General features: G+C 43.3%; 1 protein-coding gene and 1 pseudogene across 2 annotated transcripts in view; both read right to left on the reverse strand.

Moving 5' to 3' along the window:
• The window catches only part of LOC120017569 (echinoderm microtubule-associated protein-like 4), a 98992-nt gene that overhangs the window by 48915 nt on the left and 27217 nt on the right, over positions 1–22860 (reverse strand). Inside the window, exon 1 of one of the 2 annotated variants that reach the window (XM_038960410.1) lies at positions 5233–5726. The exons of the other annotated variant lie outside the window; for it this stretch is intronic. Within the exon in view, the coding sequence (XP_038816338.1) occupies positions 5233–5311 (79 nt within the window). The 5' untranslated portion in view covers positions 5312–5726. Of the gene's footprint in view, positions 1–5232; positions 5727–22860 lie in introns of those variants that run through there. 2 annotated transcript variants of the gene reach the window in all.
• LOC120017874 lies at positions 5856–16342 on the reverse strand (annotated as a pseudogene).

A 22860-nucleotide genomic window follows, 5' to 3' on the forward strand; every position in this document is an offset into this window, starting at 1 on the left:
TTTGGACCAGCGATATCAGCCCCATGAGCATGCGGAGTCTGACAGCACAGTGAGTCGTCGAGGATTTCGTACTGAGGAAAGTTGTATTGCATGCTCATAAATGTGCTGGTTGTCATACCGCTGCTTCCATTTCAATGGCATTTGAGAGCATGTTTGAAACTTGGAAACATGAACACACTAGCTAGCTCCATTCGAACAACTGACTCTAGAAATAAGCTCATCAACTGCGCCTGCAGCAGACGTGATACCCTCTGTCATGGCATTGAAACGCCTGCTCCACAAAACTGCCGACACAGGCTGTGAACAAGCGATTCGGTGGCATTCTCTCTTTACTGTGTCACCACCATGCTCGACACTAGGTACAAGGACGGCTACTTCGATGCAGACAAAAAACAGGGTTTATGTGAAATGTTACATACACAGCTGGACAAGATGGAAACGGACACAGTGACAGTGTGCACCAAGGAAGAGGCCACGGACAGACAGAGCTGAAACTTCACTGCTTGACATGTATGATGAATTCCTGGTTGAGATTGAAACGACTGAACAAATGAACAACGAAACAGCACTACCAAAAAGTGAAAGAAATAGTATTGATTATTTTTTTTACTGGTAACGGGGACATACGTAAATGCCAACAAAATAACTTTTTGGTCAGTGTGGTGGTCGACCGATTATGACCAAAAAAAACGATACCGATTAAAAATCGGCATATTTTTATATATATATTTGTAATAATGACAATTACAACAATACTGAATGAACAATGAACCCTTCTTTTAACTTAATATAATACATAAATAAAATCTATTTAGTCTCAAATAAATAAACATGTTCAATTTGGTTTAAATAATGGAAAAACACAGTGTTGGAGAAGAAAGTAAAAGTGCAATATGTGCCATGTAAAAAAGCTAACGTATAAGTTCCTTGCTGAGAACATATGAAAGCTGGTGGTTCAATATTCCCAGTTAAGAGGTTTTGGGTTGTAGTTATTATAGGAATAATGACGCGTCGACTATTTCTCTCTATACCATTTGTATTTCATATACCTTTGACTATTGGATGTTCTTATAGGCACTATAGTATTGCCAGCCTAATCTCGGGAGTTGATAGGCTTGAAGTCATAAACAGTGCTGTGCCTCAAGCATTGCAAAGAGCTGCTCGCAAACACAATAAAGTGCTGTTTGAATGAATGCTTACGAGCTTGCTGCTGCCTACCACCGCTCAGTCAGACTGCTCTATAAAATATCAAATCATAGACTTAATTATATAATAAACACACAGAAATACGAGCCTTTGATCATTAATATAGTCAAATCAGTGAAATACGGAACCATTCCGTATTTTGTAGAACGTGTGGCAACCCTAAGTCTAAATATTGCTGTTACATTGCACAACTTTCAATGTTATGTCATAATTATGTAAAATTCTGGCAAATTAATTACGGTCTTTGTTTGGATGAAACACAGTTTGCAACGAGCCAGGCGGCTCAAACTGTTGCATATACCCTGACTCTGCTTGCACTGAACGCAAGAGAAATGACACAATTTCCATAGTTAATATTGCCTGCTAACATGCATTTATTTTAACTAAATATGCAGGTTTAAAAATATATACTTCTGTGATTTTAAGAAAGGCATTGATGTTTATGGTTAGGTACATTTGTGCAACGAATGTGCATTTTTCGCAAATGCACCTTTGTTAAATCATTACCCGTTTGGCAAAGTTGATGTAGGCTGTGATTCGATGATAAATTAACAGGCACCGCATTGATTATACGCAACGCAGAACAAGCTAGTTAACCTAGTAATATCATCAACCATGTGTAGTCGTTTTGAACCATGGCCAAATGGCATAAGAAATGTCCAAATGCCATACAGTGGGGCAAAAAAGTATTTAGTCAGCCACCAATTGTGCAAGTTCTCCCACTTAAAAAGATGAGAGAGGCCTGTAATTTTCATCATAGGTACACTTCAACTATGACAGACAAAATGAGAAAAAAAATCCAGAAATTCACATTGTAGGATTTTTAATGAATTTATTTGCAAATTATGGTGGAAAATAAGTATTTGGTCACCTACAAACAAGCAAGATTTCTGGCTCTCACAGACCTGTAACTTCTTCTTTAAGAGGCTCCTCTGTCCTCCACTCGTTACCTGTATTAATGGCACCTGTTTGAACTTGTTATCAGTATAAAAGACACCTGTCCACAAGCTCAAACAGTCACACTCCAAACTCCACTATGGGCAAGACCAAAGAGCTGTCAAAGGACACCAGAAACAAAATTGTAGACCTGCACCAGGCTGGGAAGACTGAATCTGCAATAGGTAAGCAGCTTGGTTTGAAGAAATCAACTGTGGGAGCAATTATTAGGAAATGGAAGACATACAAGACCACTGATAATCTCCCTCGATCTGGGGCTCCACGCAAGATCTCACCCCGTGGGGTCAAAATGATCACAAGAACGGTGAGCAAAAATCCCAGAACCACACGGGGGGACCTAGTGAATGACCTGCAGAGAGCTGGGACCAATGTAACAAAGCCTACCAGCAGTAACACACTACGCCGCCAGGGACTCAAATCCTGCAGTGCCAGACGTGTACTGGCTTAAGCAGGGGGACATGTCCAGGCCCGTCTGAAGTTTGCTAGAGAGCATTTGGATGATCCAGAAGAAGATTGGGAGAATGTCATATGGTCAGATGAAACCAAAATAGAACTTTTTGGTAAAAACTCAACTCGTCGTGTTTGGAGGACAAAGAATGCTGAGTTGCATCCAAAGAACACCATACCTACTGTGAAGCATGGGGGTGGAAACATCATGCTTTGGGGCTGTTTTTCTGCAAAGGGACCAGGACGACTGATCCGTGTAAAGGAAAGAATGAATGGGGCCATGTATCGTGAGATTTTGAGTGAAAACCTCCTTCCATCAGCAAGGGCATTGAAGATGAAACGTGGCTGGGTCTTTCAGCATGACAATGATCCCAAACACACCGCCCGTGCAACGAAGGAGTGGCTTCGTAAGAAGCATTTCAAGGTCCTGGAGTGGCCTAGCCAGTCTCCAGATCTCAACCCCATAGAAAATCTTTGGAGGGAGTTGAAAGTCTGTGTTGCCCAGCAACAACCCCAAAACATCACTGCTCTAGAGGAGATCTGCATGGAGGAATGGGCCAAAATACCAGCAACAGTGTGTGAAAACCTTGTGAAGACTTACAGAAAATGTTTGACCTCTGTCATTGTCAACAAAGGGTATATAATAAAGTATTGAGAAACTTTTGTTATTGACCAAATACTTATTTTCCACCATAATTTGCAAATAAATTCATTAAAAATCCTACAATGTGATTTTCAGGATTTTTTTTCTCATTTTGTCTGTCATAGTTGAAGTGTACCTATGATGAAAATTACAGGCCTCTCTCATCTTTTTAAGTGGGACAACTTGCACAATTGGTGGCTGACTAAATACTTTTTTGCCCCACTGTATAGAGTAACATTCAAAAGTTTTATAACACCAAATCATTCAAGGGTTTTTCCCTTATTGTTACTATTTTATACATTGTAGAATAATAGCGAAGACATCAAAACTATGAAATAACACATGGAATCATGTAGTAACCAAAAAAAGTGTTAAACAAATCAAAATCTATTTTATATTTGAGATTCTTCAAAGTAGCCACCCTTTGTCTTGACAGCTTTGCATACTTTTTTGGTTACTACATGATTCCATTTGTTATATCATAGTGTTGATGTCTTCACTATTATTCTACAATGTAGAAAATAGTAAAAATAAAGAAAAACCCTTAAATTAATAGGTGTCCGAAATTTTGGATGTAAAAAAAGTCTATCAAAAGTGTGCAAGTTTGAGCATGTGTCCATTAGGACTATTGATTTTATCAGCATGAATTAGATTGAGCAATAAAAGCCCCAATTTTATTCCATAGGATGGGATCCGCACTATGCAGCTGTTTCAAGAGAGCATTTTACACTGGCTGTCCACTGGTTTTAAAAACAATGATTGATAGGCAGCTTAAACTTCTTGAATTCAACCATTGGGTTCAAATACACATTTAGATTTACGAACAGCCATCCACAACAACCACAAAATCCGCAAATAGCTAAATGAGAGCAGCAGTGTGATTCACATCAATGCGCTATGTAGATATGAATAATAAGTGATCGCCGTAGACTAGACCACTGCTGTTATCCTTACCAAGCGTTTATTCCAGTTGGATAACATTAGGATGCCGACAGCAGTCGCACCATTGGAAGACATAGCTTGGACTGTAGCCTAAAAAAGCCTATTTACTCCTGCTCTTTCCCGCGATCCATCAAAGTAGTGGTAGTGGTCATAGTGGTCTCTGACTTGTGGTCAGACTCGCTCAGGTGGAACAAACTTAAAAACTTGCACCTTTTTTCAAAGCTGATTGAATGTCATTGAGAAAACATCCTTTCTGAATTTAAAAGTAATCCTCAAAGTAATTATCTAGTTTTCCAAAAGTATCTAATCCGATTACGATATTTTTGTAATCCCTTACATGTAATCCGTTACTCCCCAACCCTGGGCACACCGCTGTGATCTACGACACTCCCCTCCTTCTCTCTACCTAACTCAGTCACACTCCATCTACAGCCACGTGTTCTCTCGCTCTCTCACTCTTCTCTCTCGGATTCATATCCTCCCTGCTATAAAGACAGACATCTAGATGGCTCTACTTTCTCAGACCTGTCCTCGGGTCAATCAGAAGCAGTCTCACTGGGGTGTGCTCTCTGAATAAATAGTGAATGGTCATACTGGTCCAAACACAGACCATCGGGCTTGCAGCGGTAATCGTATGAATGAGCAGCCAGTCACACAGACCGGTAAACAGCCGCACAACACAGGGGAACTACAGCGGGTCGTGAAATGGGCTATTCTCCTTCACAGTAATCTACATTATACAACTATCTACCTACCTACTTCTATAGTTTCACTATGACCCACACAAGCTAAGAAAGTCATAAAGGTAATGTCTGTTAAAACCACTTGCATGTCATTTCTGGTAAACCACACAGATGGTATTGCAGTAGAGAGATTCGGCAGCAAACTCCACTTCAAGTGCATAGCTGGGGGAAACCCCATAGAGCGCACACACACGCGCCAATGAACCACATGGAGCTGGCACCCCATTAACCTCCAAACATCTCTCTCTGGAACAGTACTGAAAGCAATTCTACGGTTATAGTACAGTACATTACCGGCACAGTGGTTGTTGAGCAAGGCGTTGGTGGTTGTAGAGTTGCATGCTGGGGCCACAGACAACAAGCCCTCCTCCATTCTCCTCTCACTGCCGACACACACACACACGCCCGCAGACGGATACACACACCTCTCCCTTGACAAGATCCAGGCAGCTTCCTGCCTTTTTTGTACTGTCCGAGAGTGTGTGAGTGAGTACCCTCGCTGCTACACGCCTGCTGTGTTTGTGACTGTGTATACGTGTGTGTGTGATAGACTATTATTTTCGTCGTCTCAGGCAGTCCTGTTTTTCCTCGCTCTCTCTCTCTTTTTCTAGAGTCTATTTCCTTTCCTTCTTCCTTTCGATCTGGTTCTAGTCTTCCTCGACTGCAGTCAGAAGGATTTCTGGTTGTCTGTGTGCAAACAGAATGCTTTTATAGTCTCCCCCTATTTCTCTCTCGTTTGTGTCTGCTCTCTCTGGCATACACTCACACACAGTGCCACCACTGCACGCTCACACAAAGCCCGGAGCGAATGAGTGAGCGAGAGAGCGAGGCAGGAGGAGGAGATCAATATTTTTTATTTTTTTATCCTTGGCTGGCTCAGGGAGTGGCTAACGCCGAGCTGCACTGCTGCTGTTGGCTCACAGATCTTTAACCCCTGGAATGCCGATAGCAATAAGGCTCCTGTCAACATAGAGAGAGAACGAGGAAGAGGAGGAGGAAAAAGGGGGAGGGGAGAGCGCGTAGAGGTGACATTATAGCGCGAAGAGAATAGTTCCTGCTCCACTTCCTCATTGATTTCTAGAGCTGTCTGGGCCCCTCGTTCGCCCCTCGCGAAGCTGTTAGTCACCCTCCCTGCCAAAAACACATTCATTAGATTTCAGAGAGACAAAGTCAGAATCCTTTAAAGAATATATATTATTATTCGATTTTTTGTTGTTGTTCTGGATTATTATTATTATTTTAAACATTCAGGGATGTATGTGGTAAGACCAAGACATCTCTAAGGCAAAAATAAAACAGAGGAATGAGGAAGAAGTTAAAAAAAGAAAAAACAATATTTTCAAAAAGTACTTTTCTTTATTTAGTAAATGATGTATAACTAAACAATATCTTAGTGATCCAGCAGAATGCCATCCAACACAGTGAGCGAGCCACAGTAACAGTGGGACAGTCCGGCACAGCATCGGAGTGAGACACTAAAAAAAGGAATAATCAAAACAGAATGATTGAGGTTTTGTGTGAAGGCCATCGCATATAGAACCAATACAAATGCTAGAACCTGATTGTGGGTGGAGTTTGTTGCCTGGGCTGTCAAGCCTTTCTATTTGCTGGTCATTTGCATACTCCTCCCCCATAGTGGACAGCACAGAGACCATGATATCCTCAGAGGTGGCAAACCTCTGCTCTATTTCCTTGCCCAGGTCTGAATCACTCGCCATTGTCACTCATGAGGGACATGAACCCATCAATGATGTTCAACAGCTGGAAAGCGTTCCTCTTGACATGGGGCACATCCACGTTGTGGGTGGAGGGACACAAGTCCTCATACTTCTTGTTGGTGAAGATGTCAATGCCCATCATGTTGTCACGATCGTCATAATAAGCGGACCAAGGCGCAGCGGGATATGAGGACATCTTCTTTTATTAGAGATGACGAAACACGAAACAAACACTTTTACAAAACAAAACAACAAACGACCGTGAAGCTACAAACGTTAGTGCATACACAAGCTACAAACGTTCAAAATAGACAATTACCCACAAACACCTAAAGCTTATGGCTGCCTTAAATATGGCTCCCAATCAGAGACAACAATAAACAGCTGTCTCTGATTGAGAACCAAATCAGGCAACCATAGACTTTCCTAAACACCTACACTGAACACAACCCCATACATACTACAAAACCCCCTAAACAATACACACACCCTAAACTAGACAAAACACACAAACATCCCCCATGTCACACCCTGACCTAACTAAACTAATCAAGAAAATATATATAACAAAGGCCAGGGTGTGACACATGTTAACCTTGGCCTGTCCGTGCTTTCCGGTCTTGGAGGTGGACAATCTTGCAAGGGTGTCTCTTCAGCAGCACAAAGCGGTTCTTTCGCAGGGCAGGGCACTGCATAGGAAAAGGGGGGGAGGCACCAGAATCTCCAGTGGTGAAGTCAGTGAAGTCAGTTGGTGTCTGCCATGGTGTGACAGATTTAAGAGCACTTCCAAGAGAAAGAGGAACGGGACTGCGCAAGCGTGACCAATTTTGCTCGCAAAGTCAGATTACACAGCCACGATCTGCCTCACAGATGATGTCATTGCTATCTTAAAGAGACAGCGCACAATTTTATAAAAATAGATTTTGCTTCTTTCTGCGCAAATGCTGTTGATCAGTACAATAAAGGAATACGTTCTCCTAGCAGTTGCCAATAAAATAAGTCCTAAATAGAAGGGATTGTTTGTCATCTGTAGCCCTGTGATATCAGCGTAAACAAGCTCACCTCTATGCACCCGTTCCTTTTGAATAATATCCATTCATCTGTATTGTGAAGAGTCCTAGGCTACATCTTGATTTACCCAGTTCATCAATAGAGATGTACCATTCAAATAAATGATTACCATTTTTGTTGTTTTTTTGTAGTTCAATTGATACAAACAAAGTCAAATTGACCGTATGATTGATTCATTAATGCATACATTGCTGTCTCAAAGGAATTGAGGTAAAAAATTTCAAATGTGATGATATTGAACTCAAGAGATGGCCAACGATTGAACAGAGCAGGAAGCGGAGTCCGTCTGGATCAAGTGCCATTCTGGGACTTTAGCTCATACTTTTTTCTTCTGCGGTATCGTTTTTGGAATTGAGTATCATGATGGTGTCGAGTATCACGATACGAAACCTGGTATCGAAGTCGGAATTCTCGTATCGTGACAACACGAATACTCACGTCAAGGTTATAACATCACTCTAGAATGACAATGGTCTTCTATGGCTGCCCTACAGTGTAGTCTCTGGCTTTGTTGTGAAAGAGATAAATGTTCCTTGTTGTGATGAAACAAAAATACATTTTAACTGTCTAATCTAAACTCTATGATCAGCACCTGGTCTGGTCGAAATGAAACGAAATGAAACCCACTGTTCCACACATGACTCCAGGAGCACAGCCAAAACACTGGGCCTGAGGGGGGAGACAGAGAGCACAATGGCAGAAATACACATTCTGTAAAACACACATTCTCACTAAGATTTTAGCAAAGTATGTATGTAGATAGGTATTCTGTTGATGTGCATGAGGCTCTTTAAGACTGCACATGTGTGCATAGGCTACTCCTGCTGGATACTTAGCCGACAGTTGAAACTGGACCCTCTGCCCTGTGCTAGTATTATCTATTGTTTTAAATCTGAGGCTCAGAGGGAGAGCAGGTCCCAGCCGATGGCAGGGATTTCAACCAGAGTGGACCGTTTTACTCTCCACGGTTTGAGAAAGACCGAGAAAGCGAGCAAGCGAGAGAGAAAGATAGAGAAAGGGAGCGAGCGAGACAGCAAATTATTTTAAGGCAGCACTCTACCAAGTTGGAAGGAAAAACCTAAACAGAAAGGGGACTAGTGACTACCCAGGAGGAAGAGATGGGGGGGGGGGGGGGGGGGGGGGGGGGGAGAACGAGGAGAAGCCATTGCCACCATACTGTACATCTACAATGGGCTCTACAATGACTCATGGTATGGGCAGTGAAGTCCAGTACGGTTAGCTGAAGCCCAATATGGCGACCAGAGTATGGGCGTGTCGAAAGGAGTGGGTGTACGGAAAGTGAATCAGCTATGTGGGCAGATTTGTTGCCACTCGATATCGTTTTGCGAGGCTGAAAGGGCTGTACTACTGCGGTAGCTATGTGGCAATTCTTTTCTCTCACATCGTTTTATTTCAAGTAGGATAGCAGCCTACACAATAAATAATATTCTTCACCATGTAGATGTCACCTTGATACATACGGTCTACTACTCAACGGGGAGGGAATGAACGGCAACAGCACCAGGACACAGCACCCTTCGCTCCCGCTTGACAAGCACTACTGTCCGGCAACGGCGTGGAAAGTAGCCGCCTAGTAGCTAATTAGGGTGACAGTCGCAGTAAACACTCGCATACAACGCACGAAACATAAAAAATAAACAATCGTCAGTTTTATAACTGAAAATGTACAATTATTTGGGTAAAACTAACAATGAAACACGACTCGGACTCATCCTCTGGCTTAAAAACAGAAGTCCAAACTCTTGTGGACAGTAGCTCAATTCACGGCAGTTGCATGGTAAGAAACGGAAGGGGAAAAAACAACTGTGACACAACTCTCATCATGCTTGGTGAGAGAGATGAGGTGTTGTGATCTAGTTCACAGTCACCCCCCCCCCACACCCCCCCCCCCAAAGAAAAATGAAAATATGTGTTCCTGCTCTCTACTGAAAACCCCTGGTGTGGCACGAGCGTTAACTGCCATCTGAAGGAAGACGAAACCTAGATGATACACCCTGTGTAGAGAGGAATTGCAGTGGAGTCACAAAAATAGAGCTGACAGGAAAGAGGAGGGTGGCAGGAAAGCAGACAGGGCCTGACACACACTTAAAACTGAAACTCTGCAATCAGAACACTAACGGTACTCTGCTACTCTCTCGAACAAAACTCTTCACCATGTCGGAGGATAAAATCTTCTGAAACAGGGACGTCTTAAGGGGTGACTGGTGGTGTAAAAACAGCCTCTTCGGTCCTCATAGAGTTAAAGGGAGATTTGGGGATTTTGGCAATGACGCCTCCAATCTACTTCCCCAGAGTCAGATGAAATCGTGGATACCATTTTTATGTCTCTGTGTCCAGAATGAAGGAAGTTAGAGGTAGTTTTGCAAGCCAAGGCTAACTAGTGTTAGCACAATTAACAGAAGGCTAAGGGTGTCTGCTAGCGGTCTGGAGAAGTTACAGGAGGAACGGTCCCATAGCCACAGAGGCATATATATCTTATTTGAGAGGTACTAGTGCCAGATTTTAAATACCTCAAATTAGAATTTGGTTGGGTAAAAAACTAGCAAAGGCGCTGAAAAACGCTAAACTACACCATCTCCTCCTCTTTAAACCAATTCTTCTAGCGTTCTTGTTATTTTATCTCTCCTGATTCGCCCGCTCTCCTCCTCTTTTCTCTCCTGCTCTCCCTCATCCACGCGTCTTAATCTGCCTAATGGTTTTTTCGACGGGGCATGTCGGGGCATACCGGAGGAATAAAATACTATCTGCTAATCTTCCTCGGTAACATTGTGTTACTTAAGAGGAAATCCCTGCCAGTGCCAGTCTGATGAGTTACCCAACCTGCGGGCTCTATTCTGGCTCTATGTGGTACCAGGGAGCGGCGCCAGTTTCCCTATCTCCCACCCAGGCTGCATTATAAGAGGACAGAGTGCAGCGCCTTGGTTCAATGAAGTGTCATGGTGCCCTTTCAAGTGACACACTCAAGTGCAGAATAGGAAGCACCTGGCATGGAGTCACGGTACTGACGTCCATCAACTACCCCATGGATAAGGTACTGTATACTACCATTTATGTGTGAGAGTGAACCTGCTTCTTTTCTGTATTAAAGTCAGCAGCCAGTGTTTACACTTGTGCATGTTTCAGACAGTAATACTACACAGAAAACAAAAGGGGAAATCACATACTAGACAGTGTGAGGGAAAACAGGGGCGGTGAAGAAAGGCGAGCGAGATGAAAAGACACACAGAGAGACAGACAGATGGTGTCTGAGGCAGACACAGGACGGCTCCCTAAGGAAGGAAAGTGGACAGAGGTTAGGGTCGCAGGAGGGAAGGATGAAGGGAGGAAGAGTGGGCGGAGAGAGGAAGGGGAGGAATGTGTGTTGAAAACCACAGAGCAACGTGTTGGACAGACTGAGACACGTTCTTAGGAGGCCAGCCACATGCTAGGAGCGAACATGTCTGTCTGTCTGTCTGCCTGACTTGCAGGATTCCACACGTTGACAGACAGCAAGCCAAGCATAACAGCATTATATAATATACACAGTGTTCTACAACCCAACACGATGCAGCACAATGCGCTGCAGTACGACACATTAAATGACGCAGCGCAGCGAAGCAGAGTGACTGCTACCAGGAACAACAATGGAAGGTAATGTAGAACTAATCAGCATCTTGCCCTCATGACTCTCAGCCTTGGTTCTCTAGTGTGCAGCTCCCTTCAGGCACCCAGCCACTCTCTAACTCTGTGTTAACAGAGATGGCAGAAGGTATATATTGATGTGAGACATCACAACAGGGTAGAGTAGGAAACACACAGTTTGACGAGCCGTGCGTAAGGGGTTTGTATCTAATGTTGGGGTTATTCGAGGCTCGACTATGCTTGAAATGTGAAATGTGTGTGTGTGTGTGTGTAGGAGGTAGACATAGCTGATACTGTTGTGTTATTCTAAACCCCTGTTCAGTAGTGTTAAGCCCAAACTCTCTGACCCCCTCTGGTACCCCAGCAACAGATGGATGGGGGGGGGGGGGGGGGGGGGTGTAGTAGTGGCCCTCCTTGCCTGCGCCCACCACTCCTGGCCCTTGGCAGCTTCGCCCACATTCCTCACCGCCCTGTTTGCAATTAAACTGGCACTGGACCCTCAGACTGCGGGAGCCATGACGACCTGCCAGCTAACGCAACCACGCACTCATGGTACAACAGAGTACCTACACCCGTGGTACAGAGAAACCTACACACTCAACCGCTCAGGATACCTAGCTACTTTAAAAGCTACATTGTATACAGCACACAGCCATGCACTGATGGTACAGAACACCTACTGGAAACCTACACACATCAACAATTGCAACATATGTCAATTGTGGTACACCACTAAGGTCATTTCCACGTAAAAGGGCCCATGAGCACCAGCATGTGAAGTTCATAGGAGTATGTCAAATCTGGTGTCAAATGAAAGATGAGTCTATATTTTCTATAAGCATTTTTAAAATACATTCTCTATCCTAAATATTAGGAATAAGCAAACAGACAGAAAAGGGGTCTTAGAAAAAGTCTTAAAAAGGTATTTGAAATATATCAAAAACAGAATAATGTTGATGAAAAAACCCCTACCAACTAATATCAACACTTATATTTCGTTTTTTTGAAAATATTTGCCTTGTGTAGTAAGTTTAAGAAACATTGCCCTGTGCCTTGAAATTCTGTTACCCAAAACCCTGAAATCATTCAGATATTTTATCATTTCTCTCCCTCATGAGGGAGGAAAATGACAGTTGACAGAAGTGACAAGGTAGAACTACCAATTCATTATTGTAATTTTACTGTTATCTATTTGGATTATGAATTATTAAGGGATTAAAACTCAAAATTACCAAATTGGTAACCTCATCACCAGGCTATTGTTCACAGTGCATATAAGCCTGGGACATCAATGATTCAAGGTTGGCCTTAGTGGGAGTGACAATAGAATTCTATGCGAGTGACCTTACTGTGCTTCTATCTTTGTGGCACCAGTTTGGGGAATGCCCTTTCCTGTTTCAGCATAATGCCCCTGTGCACACCGCAAGGTCCATACAGAAATGGTTTGTCGAGATCAGTGTGGAAGAACTTGACTGGCCTGCATAAAGCCCTGACCTCATGGGCCTAATCTCCCAACATCAGTACCCGACCTCACTAATGCTCTTGTGGCTGTCCCCGCAGCAATGTTCCAACATCTAGTGGAAAGCCTTCCCAGAAGAGTGGAGGCTGTTATAGCAGCAAAGGATGGACCAACTCCATATTAATGCCCATGATTTTGGAATGAGATCGTCGATGAGCATGTGTCCACATACTTTTGATCATTAAGTGTACTTTACTCAGAACTGTCTATAATGTCATTGTATGCTGTAGCATTAAGATTTCCCTTCACTGGAACTAAGGGGCCTGGCCCAAACCATGAAAAACAGCCCCAGACCATTATTCCTCATTCACAGAACTTCACAGTTGGCATTATGCATTGGGGCAGGTAGCGTTCTAGGCATCCGCCAAACCCAGATTAGTCCGTCACACTGCCAGATGGTGAAGCGTGATTCATCACTCCGGAGAACGCGTTTCCACTGCTCCAGAGTCAAATGGCGGCGAGCTTTATGCCACTCCAGTCGACGCTTAGCATTGCGCATGGTGATCTTAGGCTTGTGTGCGGGTGCTCGGCCATGGAAACCCATTTCATGAAGCTCCCGACGAACAGTTATTGTGTTGACGTTGCTTCCAGAGGCAGTTTGGAACTCTGAAGTGAGTGTTGCAACCAAGAAGATACGATTTTTGCGCGCTAAGCTCTTCAGTAATCGGCGGTCCCATTCCGTGAACTTGTGTGGCCTACCACTTTGCGGCTGAGCCGTTGTTGCTCCTAGACATTTACAACTTCATAATAACAGCACATACAGTTGACCGGGGCAGCTCTAGCAGGGCAGAAATTTGACAAACTGACTTGTTGGAAAAAAGGCATCCTATGACCATGCCACGTTGAAAGTCACTGAGCTCTTCAGTAAGGCCATTCTACTGCCAATGTTTGTCTATGGAGATTGCACTGACGTGTCCTCGATTTTATACACCTGTCTGCAACGGGTGTGGCTGAAATAGCCGAATCCACTAATTTGAAGGGGTGTCCACATACTTTTGTATATACTGTATTTCTCATCATTTAATTTTTGCCAATCACACAACTGTGAGGCGTGGTTCCATAAAAAGGTGCACAATTTTTTTTTACATTTAACCTTTATTTATCTGGACAAGTCAGTTATGAACAAATTCTTATTTGCAATGACGGTCTACACCGGCCAAACCCAGACGACGCTGGGCCAATTGTGCGCCACCCTATGGGACTCCCAATCACTGCCGGTTGTGACACAGCCAGGAATCGAACCAGGGTGTCTGTTGTGACACCTCTAGCACTGAGATGTAGTGCCTTGGACAGCTGTGCCACTCGGGAGGCCCGAGACACGTTCGGGGAGGTTTAGCGGGGAGCTGTTGTGGGATATAATTGGTTGGTAGACTAAGCCGATTAAACCAATGCTTCGGGAGTTTCTCCCAGTCTTTCTGTATTGGCTAACGAAGGCCAAGTTTGACAGGTTGGTCCACCAGTCACTTCATGCATTTGGGGAACGAGTCTGGGAACGAGATTACCAAATTGGTAACAGAATTTAATTGGCTACAATGGGAAATAATAGTAGACACAAACCACAGTTGAGTCACCTGCTACAGTCCTCCATTCCACTGGCATACTGTTACGTTCTACTCATAATTGTTTTCTTTCTGTCATCTGGTGGTCACAGCCAGTGTGAAATCTCTTCCTCCCTCTCCATCTGTTCTCACTAACACCTACCCATGAGCCCCCTGTCTCTCCATGTACTGTAACCAGCATCCTTACCCACTGAGCACCGAACGACACCAGACATCCAGGGACGTTAAAAAGAAGTTGAAATGTGATTGATTTCAACGTCTACATACAGTTGAAATCGGAAGTTTACTTACACCTTAGCCAAATACATTTCAACTCAGTTTTTCACAATTCCTGACATTTAATCCTAGTAACAATTCTCTGTCTTAGGTCAGTTAGGATCACCACTTTACTTTAAGAAGGTGAAATGTCAGAATAATAGTGGAGAGAATGATTTATTTCAGCTTTTATTTATTTCATCACATTTCCAGTAGGGTCAGAAGTTTACATACACTCAATTCGTTTTTGGAAGCATTGCCTTTAAATTGTTTAACTTAGGTCAAACGTTTCAGGTAGCCTTCCACAAGCTTCCCACAATAAGTTGGGTGAATTTTGGCCCATTCCGCCTGACAGAGCTGGTGTAACTGAGTCAGGTTTGTAGGCCCCCTTGCTCGCACATGCTTTTTCAGTTCTGCCCAAATCAAATTTTATTGGTCACATACACAAAACAAAATACTGCATAGTTTCCTAAGAAACCATCTCTGTCGGCGCCGGATGTACTCGTGCCCACAAGTGCCCATTGTACTTTACTATACTCTACTCTACTGTACTAAACTGTACTAAACGTTTTAAAACTTTACTTAACTGTATTGTACTTTACTGTACAATAATCTGCTCAACTTTTAAAAAACACTTTACTGTACTCTACTGTGGTGTTCTGTCTTCCACACATCAAATTAAATCAAATAACATTTTATTGGTCACATACACATGGTTAGGAGATGTTAATGTGAGTGTAGCGAAATGCTTGTGCTTCTAGTTCTGACCGTGCAGTAATATCAAACAAGTAATCTAACAATTTCACAACTACCTTATACACACAAGTGTAAAGGAATGAATAAGAATATGTACATTAAAAAAATATATGGATGAACGATTGCCGAATGGCATAGGCAAGATGCAGTAGATGGTATAGAGTACAGTATATACATATGAGATGAGTAATGTAGGGTATGTAAACATTATATAAAGTGGCATTGTTTAAAGTGACTAATGATACATTTATTACATCCAATTTTGTGGCTAGAGATTTGAGTCAGTATGTTGGCAGCAGCCACTCAATTTCAGTGATGTATGTTTAACAGTCTGATGGCCTTCAGATAGAAACAGTTTTTCAGTCTCTCGCTCCCAGCTTTGATGCATATGTACTGACCTCCTCTTCTGGATGATAGCGGGGTGAACAGGCAGTGGCTCGGGTGGTTGTTGTCCTTGACGATCTTTTTGGCCTTCCTGTGACATCGGGTGGTGTAGGTGTCCTGGAGGGCAGGTAGTTTGCATCCGGTGATGCATTGTGCAGACCGCACCACCCTCTGGAGAGCCTTACGGTTGTGGGCGGAGCAGTTGCCGTTCCAGGCGGTGATACAGCCCGACAGGATGCTCTCGATTGAGCATCTGTAAAAGTTTGAGTGTTTTTGGTGACACGCCAAATTTCTTCAGCCTCCTGAGGTTGAAGAGGCGCTGTTGCGCATTCTTAACCACGCTCTCTGTGTGGGTGGACCATTTCAATTTGTCCGTGATGTGTACACTGAGGAACTTAAAAACTTTCCACCTTCTCCACTACTGTCCCGTCGATGTGGATGGCGGGGTGCTCCCTCCGCTGTTTCCTGAAGTCCACGATCACCTCCTTTGTTTTGTGCATGTTGAGTGTGAGGTTATTTTCCTGACACCACACTCCGAGGGCCCTCACCTCCTCCCTGTAGGCCGTCTCGTCGTTATTGGTAATCAAGACTACCACTGTAGTGTCATCTGCAAACTTGATGATTGAGTTGGAGGCGTGCATGGCCACGCAGTCATGGGTGAACAGGGAGTACAGGAGAGGGCTGAGAACGCACCCTTGTGGGGCCCCAGTGTTTAGGATCAGCGGGGTGGAGATGTTGTTTCCTACCCTCACCACCTGGGGGCGCCCCGTGAGAAAGTCCAGGACCCAGTTGCACAGGGCAGGGTCGAGACCCAGGGTCTCGAGCTTAATGGCGAGTTTGGAGGGTACTATGGTGTTAAATGCTGAGCTGTAATCGATGAACAGCATTCTTACATAGGTATTCCTCTTGTCCAGATGGATTAGGGCAGTGTGATTGCGTCGTCTGTGTACCTATTGGGGCGGGAAGCAAATTTGAGTGGGTCTAGGGTGTCAGGTAGGGTGGAGGTGACATGATCCTTGACTAGTCTCTCAAACCACTTCATGATGACGGAAGTGAGTGCTATGGGGCAATAGTTGTTTAGCTCAGTTACCTTAGCTTTCTTTGGAACAGGAACAAATGGTGGCCCTCTTGAAGCATGTGGGAACAGCAGACTTGGATAGGGATTGATTGAGTATGTCCATAAACACACCAGCCAGCTGGTCTGCGCATGCTCTGAGGACGCGGCTAGGGATGTCGTCTGGGCCGGCAGCCTGGCGAGGGTAAAATGTTTAAATGTTTTACTCACGTTGGCTGCGGTAAAGGAGAGCCCGCAGGTTTTGGTAGCGGGCCATGTCAGTGGCACTGTATTGTCCTCAAAGCAAGCAAAGAAGTTGTTTAGTTTGTCTGGGAGCAAGACGTCGGTGTCAGCGACGGGGCTGGTTTTCTTTTTTAATCCGGGATTGACTTTAGACCCTGCCACATACGTCTCGTGTTTAAACCGTTGAATTGCGACTCTACTTTGTCTCTATACTGGCGCTTAGCTTGTTTGATTGCCTTGCGGAGGGAAAGGTGGGCGAAGGAGGGCTTTGTATGCGTTGTGGAAGTTAGAGTAGCAATGATCCAGAATTTTGCCAGCCCGGGTCGCACATTCGATATACTGATAAAATGTATGGAACCTTGTTTTCAGATTAGCCTTGTGAAAATCTCCAGCTACAATAAATGCAGCCTCAGGATATGTGCTTTCCAGTTTACATAGAGTCCAATGAAGTTCTTTCAGGGCAGTCGAGGTGTCTGCTTGGGGGGGGGGGGGGGGATATACACAGCTGTGATTATAATCGAGGAGAATTCTCTTGGTAGATAATGCAGTCGGCATTTGATGGTAAGGAATTCTAGGTCAGGTGAACAAAAGGACTTGAGTTCCTGTATGTTGTTATGATCACACCACGACTCTTTAATTATAAGGCATACACCCCTGCCCTTCTTCTTACCAGAGAGATGTCTGTTTCTGTCGGCACGATGCGTGAAGAAACCGGGTGGCTGTACCTACTCTGATAAGGTATCCCAAGTGAGCCATGTTTCCGTGAAACAGAGAATGTTACAATCTCTGATGTCTCTCTGGAAGGCAACCCTTGCTTGGATTTCATCTACCTTGTTGTCAAGAGACTGGACATTGGCGAGTAGTATACTCGGGAGCGGTGAGTGATGTGCCCGTCTATGGAGCCTGACCAGAAGACCGCTTCGTCTGCCCCGCCGTTGTTTTGGGTCGCCTACTGGGATCCGATCCATTGTCCTGGTTGGTGGTCCAAACAGAGGATCCGCTTCGGGAAAGTTTCATTCCTGGTCGTAATGTTGGTAAGTTGACGTTGCTCTTATATCCAATAGTAATAAGACTTAAGATTTCCTGGGGTAACAGTGTAAGAAATAATACAGAAAAAAAGAACGTGAAGCGAGGCGACCATTTCTGTCGGCACCATCCTGAAGCAAGTGAAACATAAGAATAAACGTCTATGATTGGTTCAGGCCAAAAATCAACATACAGTTGACGTCGGAAGTTTACATACACTTAGGTTGGAGTCATTAAAACTTGTTTTTCAACCACTCCACAAATGTATTGTTAACAAACTATAGTTTTGGCAAGTCGGTAAGGACATCTACTTCGTGCATGACACAAGTAATTCTTCCAACAATTGTTTAAAGACAGATTATTTCACTGTATCACAATTCCCGTGGGTCAGAAGTTTACATACACTAAGTTGACTGTGCCTTTAAACAGCTTGGGAAATTCCATAAAATGACGTCATGGCTTTAGAAGCTTCTGCTAGGCTAACTGACATCATTTGAGTCAATAGGTGGTGTACCTGTGGATGTATTTCAAGGCCTACCTTCAAACTCAGTGGCTCTTTGCTTGACATCATGGGAAAATCTAAATAAATTAGCCAAGACCTCAGAAAAAATTTGAGGACCTCCACACAAGTCTGGTTCATCCTTGGGAGCAATTTCCAAATGCCTGAAGGTGCCACGTTCATCTGTACAAACAATAGTACGCAAGTATAAACACCATGGGACCACGCAGCCGTCATACTGCTCAGAGATGAAGGTACTGTGGTGCAAAAGGTGCAAATCATTCCCAGAACTACAGCAAAGGACCTTGTGAAGATGCTGGAGGAAACCGGTACAAAAGTATCTATGTCCACAGTAAAAAGAGTCCTATATCAACATAGACTGAAAGGCCACTCAGCAAGGAAGAAGCCCCTGCTCCAAAACTGCCATAAAAAAAGCCAGACTACGATTTGCAACTGCACATGGGGACAAAGATCATACCTTTTGGAGAAATGTCCTCTGGTCTGATGAAACAAAAATAGAACTGTTTGGCCATAATGACCATCGTTATGTTTGGAGGAAAAAGGGGGAGGCTTGCAAGCCGAAGAACACCATCCCAACCGTGAAGAACGGGGGTGGCAGCATCATGTTGTGGGGGTGCTTTGCTGCAGGAGGGACTGGTGCACTTCACAAAATAGGAGGGAAAAGTAAGTGGATATATTGAAACAAGATCTCAAGACATCAGTCAGGAAGTTAAAGCTTGGCCGCAAATGGGTCTTCCAAATGGACAATGACCCCAAGCATACTTCCAAAGTTGTGGCAAAATGGCTTAAGGACAACAAAGTCAAGGTTTTGGAGTGGCCATCACAAAGCCCTGACCTCTATCCTATGGAAAATTTGTGGGCAGAATTGAAAAAGCGTGTGCGAGCAAGGAGGCCTACCAACCTGAATCAGTTACACCAGCTCTGTCAGGAGGAATGGGCCGAAATTCACACAACTTATTGTGGGAAGCTTGTGGAAGCCTACCCGAAACGTTTGACCTAAGTTAAACAATTTAAAGGCAATGCTACCAAATACTAATTGAGTGTATGTAAACTTCTGACCCACTGGGAATGTGATGAAAGAAATAAAAGCTGAAATAAATCATTCTCTCTACTATTATTCTGACATTTCACATTCTTAAAACTGACCTAAGACAGGGAATCTTTAATAGGATTAAATGTCAGGAATTGTGAAAAACTGAGTTGAAATGTATTTGGCTAAGGTGTAAGTAAACTTCCGACTTCAACTGTATATAATAATAGTAGACACAAATCACAGTTGATATATAAAAAAATAAAAAATAAAAAAAAAAAAAAAAATTTATATATATATATATATATATATATATATATATATATATATATATATATATATATAAATAAAACAATTAAAAAGCCAGCTACATTTCAAAATGGTTTGCTTGAAGTTAATCTTCCATTTTACTAGAGAAAACTGAAGAACAGTAGCTACACATCAGTCAGAGCGTGGTCTGCTGATAGAATGCCGTTTGTGAATTCTCATCCAAGTAGAGAAGTGCAACTGAAGCACAGAAGTTGTCTGATGCTGAGCAGAAATGACAATAACAAGCATTTTAGAGCTGCGTTTACAAAACGCAGCAGGATATTTCTTATGCATATATATTATTATTTTTATGCGCGAAAAAGGCAACCCCTGGTACACTATCATTTACTGTATTGTATTTTTCTTTATTGTACTGTACTATACTGTACTCTACTGAGCTGTACCTTGATGTCCAAACTTGTGAAACATACGTCTATGATTGGTTCAGATTTGGTCTGGTCTCGTCCGGACCAATCAAATTTGGTCATTATGATAATAGCCAGTGTGTATGTGGTCACAAATGTGGTCACAGAAAACTCAAGGAGATTTTACAAAACTTTGCATCTGCACAGTTCTTCCAGTAAATGTGTTTTTGTACAATTTTCTGTGGAAACTGTTAAAAGTAGTTATTGTGCAATGAGTTGCATGGTTTATTAAACTTAGAAATCAAATGGTTTTTATAGTGAAATCTGAGTCTCAGCGCAATTCTGTTACTGTGAAATTGCCCCCAAAAAACGTGGGATGCATTCCAGCAAAGCCATTACACAACACTAAACAATACATGAATTGCACTACACCACTGCTACACCTGGCTATCAGCGGAGCCTTGTCTGGCAGCGAAACAGTTCATTCAGCCTCATTTACTGCCTTTAAAAAAAACATAGCTGATATGGCTGACTGCTTAAACAAATGTGGATTCTACTGACAATTGAGATATACAAACTACGGCATAAGGGGACGACAAGCGGATCAAAAGCAATCCGTAATTTCGATTAAGACATTAATGAGCGAGCTAGGATGGACGTAGTCAATACAACTATTTGTTCAGCACTTTTGAAATGTACAGCGACATAATTCAGAACATGGGCCGTTCTTACAGTATTCTCCCTGTACACCAAGTCAGAACCATAGGATAAATAAAGGGGGCATATAAGCAGACAATGAAAGCTCTTACAATATTCAATGATTACATAACTAAATAAACAGGTTGCAGGCTACATGTGCACCACCAAGTCAGAACAGTAGGTGAAATTAAGTGAATTAAGTGAAAAAAATACCAAATTATTAGGGTGAGGCACATGGGCTACTAACACAACATACACTTAGTATTACCTTCTTAGCTACAGTATACATATCTCCCTGGCATTTTACATAATTTATGCAACAGCATACAAGACATTTTTGGACTCACCTTGTGCTGTGCTCACTTGAACAGGAATGTGGCGCGGCGGTCCTTCGTGGGCAAATTTTGTCAAACTTTGTCAAAGTCTGGCATTCTCTGGATTTATGATGTGTTCAAGACAGCTGGGAACTTCAACAAAAAAAAGTGAATCATGATGACGTCAGTGATCTTCAGGTCATAGCTCTAGAAAGAGGCCTGAGTTTCCGATTTACAATTCTGAGTTGAATGAAAGTTCAAAACGTATTTTCCCAGTCGTAGTTCATTTTTCCCCGAGTTCCCAGTTGTTTTGTACTCACTAAAGTCAGATTTTGCAGTTCCAAGTTAACAGTTGTTTTGAGCGTGGCACAAATCATGCTTCATTGACAGTGTGGCAAATGTTGAATGTTTTTCATTTTAAACTAGGAAGAGAGACCCTTAATCTTAGACTTGGGACCACACAGCCACAGCGACTCCACTGAATAGAAGGCTAATGATTGCTTTGCAATGCTTGCAGTTAGCCACTGATTCCTTCCAAACTACTCTTTGTTGAATTTGCAAATTCCAACTTGTGTAATCTTTATGTCCAATGGCCGATGAGCACAGATGTTTTATCTAGAATTTATCTTCATATAACAGGGCTCCCGAGTGGTGCAGCAGTCTAAGGCACTGCATCTCAGCGCTAGAGGTGTCACTACAGACACCTTGGTTCGGATCCAGGCTGTATCACAACCGGCAGTGATTGGGAGTCCCATAGGGCGGCGCACAATTGGCCCAGCGTCGTCCGGCTTTGGCCGGTGTAGGCCAAATTTTCAAAGTCTACCCTTAGACTTGGCGGTGACGTAGTGTCCCCATGAGTGACAGAACACTCAGCTAATCACGGCGCAAGCGCCGTATTTTCTGCTGGCTTGCCCCACCACCACAGAAAGCACTGAGCTAGGCTGAAACACCTGCATTTGAGCTGATTTACTCAAGAAAACAAAAAAAGAGACCATGTTTGTTTGCGGCTTTATTAAGTCAATTATATATTTTTTTAAATGACATTGTTTGCAAACTGTGTGACACGTATTAATGCCAAAATAACATGCAAAACAGGCAAGCCCCCACTTCCCCCAAAAAAACAGTCTCTGCCCCACCTGCCTGGAAATTGCCCATACCATACTTTAGGGCCTCATGCTATCTATTGTTATATTGAACCCACAGGTGCATTGCAACAGTTTTATTTGCAGTTTTACGTTACAGCTATATCTTGCTTTGACATTCCCGCCATGCACACAAAGAGGTAGACTCACCACAGCTCTGTGCCTAAAATAACAGGCCCCATCCCTGCCCGTGCCCCCTGGCCCTGCCTGAGCCAAATCACAGGTGTAGAACCATTGTGTGTCTGAGTCAGGGGGAAACCGATTGAATGAGCCTGCTGAACGCAAATCTGAGCAAACAAATGAAATACTGAGGAAA

Source organism: Salvelinus namaycush, chromosome 22 (assembly GCF_016432855.1).
Source record: "Salvelinus namaycush isolate Seneca chromosome 22, SaNama_1.0, whole genome shotgun sequence".
Lineage (NCBI taxonomy): Eukaryota > Metazoa > Chordata > Actinopteri > Salmoniformes > Salmonidae > Salvelinus > Salvelinus namaycush.